Genomic DNA, 17,468 nt, shown 5'->3' with positions numbered 1-17,468 from the left:
AAAGGGGGAGGGGGAAAAAAACCGACCAAAAACAGAGGCACATTTGTAACGCGCTGTCTAACCGGGACTCAAGAGAAAGGGCAGCCGCGGCACCCAAACTGTGCGTGTGAGAGAAATTGAGAAAGGCAGAACGAAAAAAAAGGAAAGGAAAGACTGGGTAGAAAGCTCTGCCTGCAGACAGAAGCACTCCACACACCACTTCTTCTGCACTTTTTGGCGAAATTTTGTTGTCATCATCACTTTAAGAACGTGAAGGAGTGGGAGAGAGGGTGAGAAATATGTGGGGTGTCGCGGGTGGCCCGTTTGGTTTGACGCTGAAGGTAAAAGTCCTGTAGACAGGGGAAAGCCAAAGCCACCGACGCCTGTCAGACACAAAGTTATCTTCTTTTCTCCCTCCCCACAGCCACGGGGTTTTGCAGCCTGTTTTCGCTGTTGTGTGCTTCCTCGCTTTTTCCTGTGGTTGTTGTTGTCATCTTCCGTTTTTAATTTCATCTGCCATTTACTGCTACTTATGACACATCCTTTTTGCCGCGGCCCACCCCACCCACACACCGACCCTCGCATTCACAGAAACTCAATTCTGAAAGAGTCTCCCACACAAATATCCTGTCCCATTTTTGGTATTTCTGTTTCTGTTTTTCCTTTTTCTTATTATTTATTTTTATTTTTTCGGTATTATTATACCCTTACAGTAGGATATAACGATTTTGAGCATTTGTTTGAAAGAGATAACAGCCTAGAGGTAAAGTAGTTTTAGATCAAAACAAAGACAGAAACTACGCACCACACTGGTGTCCCGTTTCGTTATTTCGTCTATGCTCTTTACACTGGTGGGCTCCGTGCTTGCAGACAGCGAGCGTCGTTGTTGTTGCTGAGAGAACGCAAGTTTGCAGCGCTGCTCGAAAGCAAAACGAACATGATCGGACATGCACGACATGGAGAAACCAAAACCACCACCATTTGCGACGCTAGCAACTTGCAAGCATCGCAGCCGACTGCAGCTGTTGGGGTTGTTGTTGTTTTTGTCTGGGCGAGAAATAGAGCGAAGCAATTGCGAGAGCGCTTATTGTGCGCGTGGCCAGGTAGTCAAAGTGAAGATCAAGAGATAAGACAATTGCAAAACCACTGCCGCTCGAGACAAAATAAAGCAAAAACAACAAAAATGCAACAAGCGAAGAACTGTGACTGCATGCTCTGACTCTGACTCTGTGTGTACAAAGTCAAAGTTTCTGACCATAGACCAAAATTTGCATTAAAGTTTTTACAAACGATCTTTACATTATATTATTTTAATTATAAGAAATACCCATGGAACCCTTGGGCTCAGTAATTATAGAATCTCCATAGAATTATAACCCAAATATTATTAAAATATAATTATAAATGTTTCTTAATAGTGTATTAAACGCTTCGACTTTAGAGCCTTTGCTACCTTTATCTTGTTGTATTTTTGGTGGGAGATTGGTACTTACCTTGGGATGTGCACGTCGCGGAAAAGCTACTTTTGGATCGACCTGCAAAAGAGAAAGACAGACAAATGTGAGAAAGAGAGGGATAGAGTAAAAGTGCGGAGTAGCTACAAAGGAAGGACAACAGAGAGGGAGAGAGACATAGAGACAGACAGTGCGTGTGGGGAAAAAGGAGAGAGGAAAATCGTATGCTTAATGACATTTAAATGAAAAGAACATTTCGCGCAACTCTTCATATTAATAGCGTAGCATAAATCTTGCATAAGCCCTGCACTGCACATTAAATGAAATTACCCCAAAGAGAAGGCACACAGGATGCGGGGGTGGCGGGCGCATGGCCATGTTGTGGCAGTGGCGGTGGCAGTGGGTGGCTCTTCAAGCTGAGCACGCACGAATTAACGCGTAACAAATTGCTCGGCCAGCGGGCAAAAAGGCGGAAAAGGGGGGACATGCGGGGGTAGGATAGGACACTGCCACAGCGAGAGAGCGAGCAAACCCGGGAGAGATTTCTCTCCTTTGCGACTTACGCCAATAAGCAGCGTCATTAAAAATAATTAAAAATCATAAAAATTCAATTTTAAGCACTTTTTTCCTCTCTTCTCTGATTTTCCTTCCTTTTTCTCCATCTCTGGAGGTTTTGCCTTGTGGCTTCCACATTAGTGGGGGAAGACAGCAGCCTGAGAGACAGCTCGTCTTGACAGGTCCCCCACCTCCTATATCCTACGTTCAATGCAGGGGCAGGAGGTTGGGTTGTATCCTTGGGATCTACGACTAAATCTCAACCAAACCGAAGTGCTTCTGTTGCAGTATCTTAAGCCAATGAAGGAGGGGCGGCGGCGGCGAGTGTGCGGAAAATCAGTGGGAAAATGGGCTCAAGGAAGCAACGCAATATCCTCTGGCGAAATCACAGATGAAAAGTTGTCACAGGACACGAATGTGACTAGGATCTAGGCGGCAGGCGGCGGACAAGCGGCACGGGGCAGGCGGCAGGCAGCGGCTGTGTGTGTGTGTTTGCCGTGTTGATTTCCTGTGTTGCAGAACAGAAAACGGGAAAAACAACGGCAGCCGCATGGCGGGAAATTGATTTTTAGATTAAAATTAAAACTAATCAGCGTTGAGTGCCGCACGACACACAGCCACTGCAGTGGGAGAGAGAGGGAGAGAGATTGAAAAGTGGCTAAAAACTGGGGGACCAGTAGCTGCGCTCCTTTTTTTCGGTGGAAAATACATCAGGCCGAAAAACCGTAACGTAAAATGAAATGAAATGAAATTCATTTTCGTTCTCGTTCTCGTTGCCTGTGCAGCCAAACGGAAACACAGGAAAATCCCTGACCATTCCCAGCGAAGAATCAAGGAGAGCGAGGCGCTAGCAGGGGCTGGGGAGAGGGGAAAGTATATACGATATATCCAACAGATATTTCCCCATATATACATGTTTATATGTAAATGCAGTTTTGCAAAAATCACACATAAACACAGACGAGGGGGAATGCGCATTTTATTTACAGTTGGGAAGGCATTCAAAAAGGCTGATCAAATGGACATCGCTCGAAAGGACACATCCCATCCAGCAACAGCGACAGAGAAGCTTCACTTAATTAGGCTAATGCCAATGCGGCGTATGCGTAATGCGTATGAAATGCAATTACCGCCGAGTCTTCACTGTACGAGTGGATTTAGAGCGGTGGATTTTGGGCGGACATTCGGGCTAATCAAAAGCCGGGCTTTTTTTTATTTCCCCCAGCTCATGTGGATGTCTGTATCGCATTTCGCAACGGATTTTGGTACACCTCTGCATGGGAGATACTTGAAACGCAGAAACAGTAGAGATTGGATCGTGGTTTCCAGGTGGGGATGGACTGCACATCAAAGGGAATTTATTAGGAACACAAAATAAGGGGTACAATATCTGTTTTTTATCTTTTTAATCTTTAAACATGGATGTCTATAATAAAAAACAATTTGTTTTTCTAATACAAATTAAAATAAATTGAAAGAGTAAATTATTTAATGAATCAAACTAAAAGATGGCTGTAGATTCCAGTCTCTCTCTCTTTTAAGTAATTTTGCAGCTTGATTAGTTTTCTTTGCAGTTGAACAGCTCAAAAGTCGCATAAAAAAGTAACCCCAATTTCTCACATTTTCATGGCGCTGCACTATAACATGCAGATGTTTTTTTAATGTTTCGCTTTGCCCCTAAAACTACAGAATTTTACTACCAGAAAGCTACTTTGATGGCACCCAAAATTTCATCAGCTAATCATAATAAGCAGCCCGCTGGAAAAAGGAACATTGCCAGCTCATTTGATGTTCTGCACCGTCCCTCCGCTCTCCCCAGCACTCTTGCAGGTAATTAAAAATTGTTTGGCCTTTACAGCAGCTTTTGCTACTCTTTTTTGGCAAACGTTTTTTATGGCAGAATGTGCTGTTGTTTTTGGTGTTTTATTTGGCAGGGACACTGTTACGCTTTGACTTTCTAATTGCTGTCAATAAAGAGTAGATGAGAGAGGATTCCATATGGCACAGAGTGTGATGGAGAGTGGAACGAATTTATGTTGATGATGAGTTGACGTCGCGAGTCTGCTTTTGAGCAAATATTTAGCATAGTTTTCCCCCCAAGTGGGGAAGTTTTTTGTTTGCCAAATGCCAAAAACACAAACACGAACAAAAAATGGGAGAAAAATGGTGAAAATAAGGGTATAACTCAGGGGTATATAGTATGGGGTTGTAAGGGGCATGCAGGGGGCATCTATAAACATTCAAACATTTACCTTTTTGCCATCCAGCTCGTGTGTGCCTTGGGTGAGTACCTTATCCACGCTATTTGGATCGCTGAATGTGACAAAGCCGAAGCCTCTGCAACGACAAAAACATACGAGCAAAAAACAAAATAAAAAGAGATAGAGATAAAGATAAAGCCAAGATAGATATAGTAAGTGCGAGAGAGTGAGGTATGGTATGGCTTTGGTCGGGCGAAAGGTAGCAGAGATGTTAGCGAGAAGTTCCTGCAAATATTTGCACAGCCGAAAAGGAGACGGCGTCGCCGACAGAGTCCTCGAGAGGCAAGTAACTGAAACTGAACCTGAATCAACGGCAAACGAGTTCTAAGGGACAAGCAAGGGGAGGGGCAGGGGGTATTGCTGGGACCTGCTGCCATCGTCAGTTTAGCACGTGCGCCAATTAGGCGCTCAAATTACATCAAAATATTGCCAGAAAGAGAGAGGAAGAGAGAGAGAGAGGAGAGAGAGAGACGCTAGGAGCGTAGCTGGTTGCCTGCCGAACAGTTCGAAGCCGCTAACGGTAGACGCTTACAAGCCATTACACTCCCTGCCCCCCCACTCGCGCTCTCCTCTCTCTCTCTCTCTCTCTCTCTGCTGTCTCTGTCTTCCTTTCGTGTTGTGATAAACTTATTTTTGTTAAATATTTAATTAAAATGCTTATTATCTCGCACTGCATTTTAATGAGTCTCCCATGCCAGCCGCACAAAACCCCGAGAGTCAGCGGCAGAAACCAGAGCCAAAATGTGGCAGCGGCAGCGCCGGAGTCAGAGTCAGAGCCAGCAGCGGGAGTCAGAGAGTCAGAGGCACAATCCAACAGGCAGCCAGCATGAGAGGCAGAGGCAGCAGCAGCAAAAATACAACAAACCAGTTCAGAGATTTTTGGCTGTGGCTGTCGCTCCACCACCTCCCCACCTGCCACACTCCCCCTTTTACACAGCCTGCCTTTCTGTGTGTGTGTGTGTGTGTGTGTGCGGCACGTTTATGTTTATTTGAGTTTTGCCACTTGGCAGCAACGCTTAACGAGGCATCTCCTCCTGGCCTTCTTCTTTTTCAGACGCACCACCGCACAGGCCGTAGCCCCAGCAGACACAGACACATGCTCGTATTTGTCTTGCTCTTTTAAGCCCAATCGTGTCAACCCCCTCCGCATACCCATCCCCCCCTGACGAGCAGTCAACCCTGATCCCTGGCACAATCCTTATCCAGGAGCCAAAGGCAAAAGAAGAGCAGCCGCAAGCACAGACAGTAATTAACGACGATTCTATTGCAATTGTGGCAATTGTTACGCTCCTGATTCCATGGCTCTCTGGTTGCCATGCCCCGGCAAGGTCACAGTGTGGCATGGCACTGTACCCCTAATAGTCCTGCGCCCAGTCCTTGGGGCACTAAATGGTCAACTGCTGCTGGTACTCAAATTACTATGATATAAGTAGGATATGCCCTGGTCCTTTATTATATTGGTATTTGGCATTAAATGGCATGCCATTTGCTGCTGGAAAAGTGGAAAATTACACATCAATTATGGCTGCGAAAATGGAAGGAATTACCATTGATTCTTGGAAGCAAAATAAACCTTCAACTAGCTTGAGTAGAGCTCATAGGAGGGGAGGTGCAATAGATGCAATTAGCTAGAATTTTAGATGTTTTATCATTGAAAGATATCTATGGGTAGGAGCAGGAATCTCTACACAAAATGCTCTCAGACAGCAGCTCATGGAATTTTCTATTAATTTATTCCAGAGCCATCTGTAGGCTGGCTTTTCATTGGCCTCACCATAATTATTCTCTGTTCCATTATCCCCATTTTGGAAACTATTCCAAATCTCTCTCTCTGCCGCTCTAGATATATTTTCTAATCTCCAACAAACACTGTTGGCTCACTGCTGCAATTCTCCTTCCACCCTAAATGCCCCTAAATCTCTCTCTCTAAACGCTGGGCCACACTTAATCATTCCTTAAGCTGCCACCCACTCCCACTCTCTGCCGTAACATTCCTTAGCTTTATTGCCTACACCAGCGAAATCCTTGAACAAGAACAAATTTCCTTTTTGTTTGCGAAATTTATAAAAACAATTTGCATATGGGAAAAATGGCAGAAAAGGAAAATCCTTTTTTTGCCAATGATTTGGCTTTGCATTTTGCTTGCCATTTCGAGTAACGAGTATCGAGGAGTCATTATTATTATTATTGTAGTTCCGGTGGGAGGGTTTTGTAGCTGCTTTCTGGATTCCTGTACAGCTGCTGCTGCTGCTGCCGCTCGTGCTCCTTGCTGGTGCTGCTATTGGCAGCAATGCCACGGCACGGGGCACTGTCTGGTACTCTGATATTCTCGCATTAAATAAACATTTTATCGTGATATTTATAGAACATTCGATTCTGAATCGAACAACAATTTGTGTGTGTATTGTGTGTGTGTGTGTTGCAATGTGCAATTTGCGCAGCAAAAAAGAGGCCTTCTCCTTCGTGCACCTATTAATATTGATTTAAATGGGAGATCCCCACCAACGGCAGGAGAAGCGGGCTGTACCCCCCTTAGAAGACTGCCACAGGGGGTGTATTTTATGGGGGCACTGTCGACTATAAGGGCAGTAGGCGTAACTTCAATCCAATGTTCAAGTGGGTCACACAAAATTGCACAAAATGTTGCAGCAGGCAGGGCAGTCAGCAGGTCGAGGGAAAGTGCCACAAAGTTGAGGACAGAGATTGTTGCAATTGCTCTAGAGATACGGGACTGCACTGACAGGGGGAGGGCTGAGAGAGAGAGAGAGAGAGAGAGAGAGACTCTCAAAGTGAAAAGCCACAAATTTAAAAGGCAAAACTCAAAAATAATGTGTCTCCTGTGTGCAATTTACTCACAAATTCAGATTCAATTTATGCAACTCGAGGCAGACAAGACCCTTCCACTGTGCCACCACCCCCCGTGCCACCTACTGCTGCTGCCACATGCCCCAAAAACGAGGAACGGCAGGAGAGACAGAGAGAGAGAGAGAGAGAGAGCGAGCGTTGCGCTGGATAACAACAGAATTTTGTGTGTGTGCGAAGGAGAGAGCGGGTAAGCAGCAGAGAGAAATGCAGAGACATTCAGGTTTTCCTTTTCCCCTACCCCACCCCCCGCTGAGGGTGGTGTGTGTGGCATGGTGTGTGTGTGTGTACATGCAACTTGGGTTGCTTGTTGAATTTTATAAAGCCGTTTCAGAATGCTAATGAGCGCCACGCACACACAAGCCAAGGATGATGCTTGCTGCTGCTGCTTGCCTCAACCTGTGGCAACAACAGCAACAGAAAAAAGGGTGAGGTGAGGCTGCGACAGGTGAGCCACAGCCAGAGGCAAGGCGAGGCGAGGCATGCTGTGTGGGGCTGCTGCTGCTGGTGGCGACGGCGGGGGGCGTGGCAATCATGTAACACATACAAAACACCGCAGACACGTACCCAAAACAAATCGGAGGAGGCCAACACACACACACACACACAGGATACACAGGGGGGAAACAGTCACTGCGAGGGGAGTGGGGTGTGGGCTGGGGAGCTGGGGAGCTGTTGCTAAAAGCAAAATAAAAGTGTTATTTGAATTGAGGCAGCAGCCAGCAGCAGCAGAGAGCTTGCAGCTTGAGCCAGAGAAACTTTAGTCCTGCCCCTCCCCGCCTGCCTGCATTCTGCTTGAGCTTACGCACAATTTAGCAGAAACCAATACAGAGACAGAAACATAGTTACACTCTCTCACACACACACACACTGGTGAGGCTGTGGCAGGGGCTGCAGGCTGCAGGGCATAGCTGGAGCAGCGTCCTGCCTGTCTGTCTGCCTGTCTGCCTGTCTCTGCAGTTAAGTTCCGGCGGTTGGCTTCCTGCGTCTTGGATTACCGTAAATAATCTCACTAAATGAGTTACCAAAAACGGTCAAAGTTCAACTATCAAGGTGTTGCGAGCGGCACATGGCCCCACCCACCCACTGACTCCTGCTGCTGCTGCTGCTGCTGCCATGTCCGTGTGTGTTTGTGTCTGCTTTTGTAATCGCAACATTTGCCTTTGGGGCGCCACACACAGCTAACAATATTAGAGGCAAAGTCCGCCACAAACATATGTCCAAGCAGCTAAGGGAGCGAACAGGACTCTGGGCTGGAGGATGCTCACGTGGTGGATGGGCTGCTGCTGTTGCTGCCATTCCACCGCCAGGCAAATGCAAACCAAATTGTAACTGAAGACTCTGCCTCACTCTCGCTCTCTCGCTCACTCTCTCTCTGTCGCTTTTGGTTGGAGTAGAGACAACGAAAGGGAGGGAAAAAATTGGCATTGCTTATTGGTCATTGGTTTCTTCTTTGATATTTTTCCTTTCCATTTGGTATGCACATTTTGAAGACGCATCTCCAACTGGCAGCTAAACCCTGATGAACCCTGCCCTCGCTGGCACTCTCCTGCCACTGCCCCTCCCCATTTTAATTGCCACAAAACCCTTGTGCCACCGTCGACCTCTCCTGAGCGGCTCCGAAAGACAAACTACTGAGAGAATTGCTCTTGAAGAGTCACAGCGGAAGTAAGAAAACAATTGTCTCTGTGTTGCTCAGGCAGCTCCCCCTTCCTCCCCCTCCTCCTGTCTATTTCTACTGCTGCAAGTTGCAAGTCAAGGCTGAAAATGGGAAGTGGAACATTATATTGTCTATTCGTCGGCTCTAAAAAGCAACAGAAAGGCAGCCGCAAGCCATGCCCTCAACCTTACACAGGGAGCGAGAGCGTGAGCGGGGGAGGGTGCGAAGGGGGGGCAGCACGACAGCAACGAATGAAAGTAGCTGACGGCTAACAAAACTTTCAATCCCTCCATCGAAATGGATGGCAGGGGGTGGCGGCAGGGCGGCAAACGCATATTCAAATGACTTTTTCGTGTAAAAATGTTGCAGAACAAAACAAAACAAAAGGCAAAAGGCCCGCCCCCTCCAGCCGCCCCCACAGTAGAAGGAACAATTGCAGAAAGGAATGCAACTTAAGACGACATTCCGGGCCAAAGTGTGCGCGGGTGTATGCCCCAGATTGGTGGCAGGAGCACAAGAGGTGCCAGAGCGACTCAAGAGGCTCAAGAAGCTGAGAGCTGGAGCTGGAGCAAGCAGCAGAACTGTTGGAGAAATGGAGACTCCGCCAGAGACTTGGACAAAGATGGAGGCCTCGCCTGGACTGCCACTTCTCCAAGTCTTGAGCGAGAGAGAGTGGGAGAGGGGGAGTGGGAGTGGGAGAGCGAGAGAGTCGACGTCAAAATCCCGAAGCGCACTAACAAGCACTTGCACGCCAGCCCGACCCCTCTCCACAATCCGCCATCCATCAGCTGAAGATGAGAAACAAAAAAACGAAGGAGAGAGCAGAGAGCAGAGAGACCGGAGACCAGCGAGACCAGGGACCCTGTTGGCCTGCTCGCCGAGGCCTTTGTGCGGTTGTTTTTGTGCACCAAAAATGTTTTGTTATACGCCAATACCCTGGAATAGTGGAAAGGCTTCAAGATTGCTAGCTAAAGGCAGGAAAATCTGTGATCTCGGGCATCCCAACTGTCTAGAACTTTCAGTCAAAGCAAAGAAGTCTAAGATCTTATGCGTAAAGATCGACTTCTCATGGCTTACACTTATCACAGGCAGATCCAAATTAACCTTAGCTGTACCCCAAATCGTTCTATCAGTTCTTCTGATGTCCTTTCTCTTAATTTCTGGAAACTTTAACTGTAATTAATGGAAACTTTGGCACTTTTCGGATATTTTTTCTCTCAAAATATTCCAAACTCAGTGAAATTTCATTGGTTTCTCGCTATATCCTCCCCTGGGGTATCTTTCATTCGATCTGTAACAAAGATTCCCACAAGATTCTTTCTTAGCCTGTCTTCCTCCCACTCTAATCTTCACCCCCCCCTTGGCCAGACTGCGCGCTGTCGTGTGAAGTGGGGCCGCGTGCATGAAACTTTCACAAGTGGCTTTCTGCCTTGGCGCTCGCTCTCCCTCTCCCACCCCTATCCCCCTCGCACTTTATAAGCCTATACACTTTTTTTTGCACGTTTTTATGTGCCGCCTTTTGTCTTTGTTTCGTTGTTTCGTTGTCGTCCTGTCGTGTCCGTGTCCGTGTCGTTTTCCTGGGCACAAAAATGCATCCTTGAACACGCACACTTAACTGTGTTGGAGGGGCACTGCGTGAGTGGCACAACCTCTTGCTGCTGCTGCTGCTGCTGCTGCTGCTCTCTCGCTCGGCCTCTCCTTTTTGGGGCTAGCTCTTGTTGGAGGCTACTCAAGGCAGTGGCATGGACACATTTAAGACGAGACGCGACGAGACTATGTTGCCACACCATCAACAAGAGTCCACCTCGAGAGTTGTGTCTGTGTGTGTGCCTGTGTGCGTGCCCTTGCGTTGATGTGGCAGCAGCAACCTCCGCCCTACCCCCCCTCTATCCAAGCGCTATCTATGCGGGCGGGTTCGTGGGTAATTTTATTAATCCCGCAACGAAACGCAAAGCAAAGAAAAGCTCTAAGAAAAAGGGGTTCTCCTTTAGACATTTCTTTCTTGTTGTCGGGGGCTAAATATTTAAATGTCCTGGCGGCCATTATGTGGGAATTTATCGATTTAGTGACAGTTTAAGGACACACATTATGGCCGGCCATTTGTTATGTTTTTATGGGCATTTTCGGTGGCCTGTTGCCCCCTCTGCCCCCAGCCTGCTCGTCCTGCCTGCCGCTAATGTCAATTTTTGAGTGTTGTTGCCACATTAAATTTGTGTGGCAGCTGCCGCACATGCCCCCGCTACAGCCCAAAAGAACGTCATTTAGTTGAGGCTTTTCTCCAGCTGCAGAAAGGTGACTTTATTTTATAATTCATTTTATTATTATTATGAAAAAGTGCGGTCGGTGGGCAGGGGGGAAGCAATTACAAAGGGTGGAGCACAGCACGCCGAGGGGGGCAGGCAGAGTGAGTGATTAGGGGGCAGAGTCTGTGGGGATCATAAAAATATGTTGAAATATTCTTCCATTCTTTTGGAATTTTGGATTTTTTGTTTGTTCCTTTCTTTTCATACAAAAATACAAACATAAAATGCGCATAAAAATTCGTCGAGGAGCGGCGGGCGGCGGGGGCAAAAGCGCATGAAATAATCAACAGTAACAATGGCAGGGAGGGAGGAGGGTGAAGTGCTGCCCCCACACACACGAGTTGACAACATCCGAGTGTGTGTGTGTGCGAGTGTGTGTTGGTGGGTGAGTGACATCTCAACCAGCAATGGACCATGCCACTGCCACTGCTGCTGTTGCCTCTGCCACTGCCTTTGCGCTGTCCTAATGGTCTTTTGCCTCCTGTAACTGACTGATGTTGATGCCACACACAAATACACAGAATGAGTGGGTGAGAGTGGGAGAGAGCAACGCCATAATTAATGATGAAAAATTGCTACCCACACAAGCACACACACACACAACAACACATGGACACACAACATATGCAGCAGCCAAGAGCCAAGAGGGCAGCAGCGAGAGCGCAGCAGTGGGAGAGAGAGTGAGATAGAGAGAGACAGAAGTGTGAGCAAGCTGCAAAACCATAATGAAAGGCTTTGCCATGCTGGCTGCTCAGCTTTCCTCAGCTTTAGATACTCTCCAAATATAAGACACGATCGAAACGTACTTCAAAATCGAAGCATAACGATTTCTGGCAGTGAAAGAACATCCTGGCACCATACTCTACGATAGATTATTGTCTGATTTATGCTACTATGCACAAAACCTTACGAAACAGACCATTTTTCCTGAGAAACACTTGATTTTCAAACGAAACTTTCTCAGAAGCTTCCTATGAAATCTTCCTATAAGTAATGGTGCTTCAATGTCAGCTATTTGTACGATTCCTGCAGCCAAAAACAATCCACAATATGTACTCTCCATCTGCGTAAGGGTATGCAAACACACAACCATTTCGATTTTTGGTTGTTATGTGCCTGGGAAATGAACATGAAAAGGGCAAAGCGTGGCTGCCATTCGCGCTTCTGTTCAAAATATGTGAAAGATCTGAAATGGGAGGCCTGCTGGTCAAGAATGAACGGCAGTGAGGGGCTGAAACGATGGAAGCTGCTCGACTGAGTGCCAGAAGGTCAGCTGTGGGAGAGAGAGCAAAACGCGGCCAACAAAAGCCCAAACCAAAACCAAACCAAACCGAAAAAAAACGAGAAGGGACGTGTGAGACGCTTCTTACGCGTCACAACTTTTATACCCGGCACTCAGTACTACATCTGCACTTTATCGGTTATTTGTCCAATTTTACATTTTTTCTTCATCTGTCATCTACATCAACAACACTACTCACGCCAACACGCTCCTTTAGCTCGCCACCCTCCCCTAGAGCAACACACTGCAGAGTCAGGGCAGAGACTCGGAAGAGACGCGACAGAAGCAGAGACGTGTCAGAGGCAGAGGCCACAAACTGCGCGAAGCAGAATGTGAATGACAGAATGTGAAAAAAACATAATAATACTCCAATCGGATCCCAATTTGGTGATCTGATAGATATGGTCATTCCCTACGGAATGGCGTTTTTAGTTTTCTGTTATCTTCAAAATTGTAGGATTGGAAGGTTTTCGCCCTTTTGCTGGGGCGGAAGGGGGCGGGGCTCATTTTTTAAATACACTGGTTTCAGTGTGAGCATACAGCAGTCTGGATGCACAATTTGGTGGCTCTAGCTCTTATAGTCTCTGAGAACTAGCCGACAAACAAGACGGACGGATGGACGGACAGACAGACATGGCTCAATCGACTCGGCTATTGATGCTGATCAAGAATATATATTCTTTATGGGGTCGGAAACGTTTCCTTCTGTGACTTACATACAACCGTTATTCGCACAAATACAATATACCCTATTTACTCTTAGAGTACCGGGTATAAAGAAGGAAACAGCACTCGGGGCATTAAGTGGCGCACTAAAGCGTCGAAATGTTTGAGGGTTTGAGTGGCCAAGTGATTAAATTGAGTTAATTATGTCCTTCGGGAGGTGCAGAAGGGAGTGGTGGCAGCAGTGCTGCTGCAGGACAAATAACAGTTTCAAGTTGTATATAAATTATTGCCAGGATATAAAATGACACACACGAGCGGAAAAGAAAAGAAAGCGCACTGGTGGCAGGGGCATCCGGCAGGCTGAGGGTTGCTGCAGGCTCAGGCAGGGATGCGTTACGCCACAGTGAGAAAAAACAAAGCAAATTTGGGGGATTATTAACAAAGTGGAAAACCTGCGAAACGTAAATGAAAATACACAACAAAAAAACCCACTAAATCTCCATTAGAAATACATTTGTTCCATTTATTCCATTTGTCAAAAGAAAGTTTTTTCTGCTGCATGGACAAATATTTCATGTTTAAAAAGCCATAGCAAAAACATAGCGAAACAGCGACCAAAGAGGCAAATGAGTTTCCAACATAATCTAGGCCGTTAATTTCGATGAAAGAAAAACAAGCTGCCAACATCGCACACCCATGTAATCGAAGTTCTATCAAAATTTTATCGGGGTCCCCCTTGAAATCACACCCCCCGCTACACGCATCTCTCGTTTATCCCTTTAGAACTTCTGCCCGCCCTGCGTTTGGTTTCTCTTCTTTCTTTAAGGTATTGTATGGCAGTTCTTATCTAAAAACCCGTTAAATTTATTATGCAATGCGATTTCTCATTCGATACTCATTTCAGGTACCACACGCACTCCCCCACTCCCGCTTTTCTCTCACTCCCTCCGCACTTTTTATGGTTGTCCAGCAAATAAATAAAATAAAATGAAAATTTTACACTGAAAATACAAAAAAACGGCATTCAAAAACGTTTGGAATGGCGCCAGATGTGTATCGACATGAAGGTATCTCGGTATTCAGTTTTTATTTAAATCGAAAATAGGGCTTGAAGCTAATAGCCAAATGGCATTTATTTTCTTCATGCTGTCTATAATATAATCTGATCTGCAATCTAGTAGCTAGAATTATTCCGCATCTTCATAACCTTCATACCCAGCATACCCCTTTGAGTGCTGGGTGCACACATTAACAAGCGGTAGCCAGCAAAAAATTTAACTTAATTGCCAAAACACACACACAGAGCAGGAGGAGGTGCTGGCATCTCCCACACCCCCACAGCAACATTCACAACAACAAAAAAGGTGTTGTTGCTGTGGCTCTGTTTTTCGCTGCTTTTTCTGCTGTGCTGTGTGGGGGCGGCTGGTTGAGGGGTGTGGCGTTTGCTGGGGGTCTGCTGCTGGCGTGTGCGTGCGCCGCCGTGCGATATAATTTATGTTTCAATAACTTTCGAAACTCATTGAAAAGTCGCTTATGTTTGCTTCAATGGCAGCGGCAGCGGCAGCAGCAGCAACAGCAAACATAAGGGGAAGAGAAGAATGCTAAAAGTACAACAATAAATTGTTTGGGATTTACTTATGCGAGAGCGGTGTGGGGTGGGTTGGGGGTGCCTGTTTCTGCCATTTGCCATTTTACTCAATTTTTTTTGTATTGTTGTTGCACTTCAGCGACCTCCTGAAAGTCTTTGTCTTTCACCCGCAGCAGCGGCGGTGGCGGCAGTGGCAGCGGCAAAGAAAATTCTCGCTTAAGTTGCAAAAAGTTTTTCCTATTTTTTTACTTTCCCCCCGCCTCTACCACTCCAGCACTCACTCCTTGCGAATGTATTTTGTTTGCCATTTGCTTTGCTGTTTTCTATTTTTTATTGTTGTGCGTTTCGTTTCGTTTTTTTTCTGCGTTCATTTTGTGCTTTCAAAATTTATTTGCAAGTTTTCTAATTTGTATTTCACTTCATTTTATTCTCATTTGGATAGAGAGAGCGCACGACATGGAGAAAGTGAGATATGTAGAGAAAAGAGAGTGGGAGATTAGGGGGCATAAGTATGCAATGCCTGGCGCTGCCTCAGGGGTGTGCGCATATTTATTAACCACACTGTTGACTCCACGGCAACTTTTACTTGCAGCTTGTTGCTCCAACTCTAGCTCTCTCTTGCTGTCTCTCTCTCTTTTTTGCCCTGCCTCTGCCCCTGTGTGTGTTTTGAATTTTGTTGTCGCACCTTCTCTGGAATTCTGTTTACATTTATTACTTTGCGCAAGTTTAAGTGAAAAATTTACATAAACATTTTAAGCGACATAAAGTTTTTATTAAATTTTGCTAGAGAAAATCCCTGACACGATGATATCAGACGGGTAACACTGAGAGAGAGAGAGAGAGCTGGAGCAGGCAGGCACCAACGACAGCCAACGACAACGACAACGACGATGGCAACAAATAGAGCTGCGGAATTTACAACTACAGCAGGGAGGATTTTCTCCCATTTCCATCTCCATTCTATGTACAAGCTTCAACCTGATTGCTGCTGCTGCTGCTGCTGAGTTTTTAAGACACTTTCAACGAGCAGGGGCACAGCAGAGAGAAGGTGTAGCAACTGTTTTACTGTTGGCAGTACTACCGGGAAAGAGATACGAGCTCTAGGGTTCCCCACTGATGCTGCTGCTGCTGCTGCTGCTCCTTCTTCTCCTGCTGCAGCACGCAGTTCATAAAAATTTTGCCAGCCAACATGACATGCACAAAGGCGAAAGGACACACGGGACCCTGGTCACAGGCACTGCGAGTGAGTGAGAGACAGAGACACAGCACTGCGAGTGAGAGACTGAGGGAAAGTGGGCTGTACGACTGAGAGTGAGGGCAAAAAAGCAGTGAAAGACTGTGAGAGAATGCGGCATAAACTTTCGTCGCTTGTTAACCTGAGAGCTAAGAGCAGAGCCAGCAGCCAGCAGCGAGCAGCAGCAGCAGCAGAAAAGTTCTACCCATTCCACAGACATTAGATGAAATTCAATTAAAACAAAGATATATTTCGTGGGGCATTCCAGCAGCAACGGCAGCAGCAACCAGGAGGAGTGCCAGTTCTCAAGTTGTTTAAAACAAAAAAATGCGCTTAAAAAAATGAACAAGCGAACGAATGAACGACAGTGAAGAAATGTGTGTGTTTTGCTCGCTCTCTCTCCCCCCTTTTGTCTTTTTTCTTGTTCCGTATAGTACATTGCGTATACGCCCCATAAAACGCTTAATTAGTGCGAAAAGAAAAAGCAGCGCATAAACATTTGCTAGTTTGTAAGTGATTTTCTTTCTCCCCCTCTTGCGCTTTTTTTGTCTTATTTTCTTTTTGTGTTGCTCTGCTTTGGCGCTGCTTTGAGTGGGTATTAGAGCAGGCAGAAAAAGAAAATGTTCTATAGAAAATATGTTTTTTGAAACCATCATTTATGGCAATGAGAGAACTGCATTGAGTAGGATCGAGCCTGCAGCAACGTGTGCTAGTTCGAACATCGAACATGATCAAACATGCTCGAGCCGAATACAAAAGCAAACACCTATCTGCACGAACGTACCTAAAAGCGAAACCGAAGACCAAAGATCGAAGCCGAAGCCAAACGGAAGCCAAAGCGTTGCTGTTGCTGCTGCTTGCAATCAAGATAAATGTTGATCACTGCAGCTCCCTCTCTCTCGCTCTCTGTTGCTCTCCGTTTAGCATAAAAGTGTTTTCAGTCAAGCTGTAATTTCTTGTCAGCTCCACAAATACTCATCAAAGTAGAGCCACACCCTAGCACTCCCACTCTCCAGTAGCTGCTTAAACTCTACTTCCTTTCCATTTTAATAGTGTAACTTGGCCGCGGTAGTTGGAAATTTAAATTGACTCTCTCTTTTTTCAAATGTCGCCTCATTATTCATACGGCAGGCACCGCAGAAACCCAGCTAATTTGCGTTAAGCATTTTTAAATAAGGTCAAAATGGGTGGGTCGAGACTGGAGCAGGGAAACAGACTACAGAGTGAAGAGTGGGGATTTCAATGGAGTGGGGAGGAGTGACTGGTTGGTTCAGCCAACTGAATGTTGATCGAAACCGCAACAAATGACAAACGTTACGGGTGGAAAATACACAACACGGAAAGCACAAACACAGACAAAGCGAGGGAGAGACTGAGAGGTAGAGCAAAGCGCGAAGGAGTAGCAAGGGAGAGAGACAGCGAAAAAAAACGAGAAGGAAAATCAATGAAAATGAAAACCAATTAGCGGTTAACCAAACTGTTCAAATTTGGAAATGGATGCGCAGCCGTGCATGGCCATAAACAACAGCAACAGCAAAAGATACAGCAGCAGAAGGAGGAGCAGTAACAGTAGCAGTGGGAGAGAGACAGAGACAGAGGCAGAGATAAAGCCAGGGGAGATGAG

General features: G+C 46.1%; 1 protein-coding gene across 5 annotated transcripts in view; it reads right to left on the bottom strand.

Annotated features, from left to right (window-relative positions):
* LOC117893562 (RNA-binding protein Musashi homolog Rbp6) overlaps positions 1 to 17,468 on the bottom strand; it is a 173,225-nt gene that overhangs the window by 96,299 nt on the left and 59,458 nt on the right. For all 5 annotated transcript variants that reach the window (XM_034800225.1, XM_034800229.1, XM_034800230.1 and 2 more), the window contains exons 4-5: positions 4,241 to 4,325; positions 1,473 to 1,514 (exon numbers count right to left, since the gene is read on the bottom strand). In XM_034800225.1, coding sequence (XP_034656116.1) covers positions 1,473 to 1,514; positions 4,241 to 4,325 — 127 coding nt within the window. The remainder of the gene's footprint in view (positions 1 to 1,472; positions 1,515 to 4,240; positions 4,326 to 17,468) is intronic.

Source organism: Drosophila subobscura, chromosome J (assembly GCF_008121235.1).
Source record: "Drosophila subobscura isolate 14011-0131.10 chromosome J, UCBerk_Dsub_1.0, whole genome shotgun sequence".
Lineage (NCBI taxonomy): Eukaryota > Metazoa > Arthropoda > Insecta > Diptera > Drosophilidae > Drosophila > Drosophila subobscura.
The sequence above is the reverse complement of the archived record's forward strand: the minus strand, read 5'-3'. Positions and strand labels throughout refer to the sequence as shown.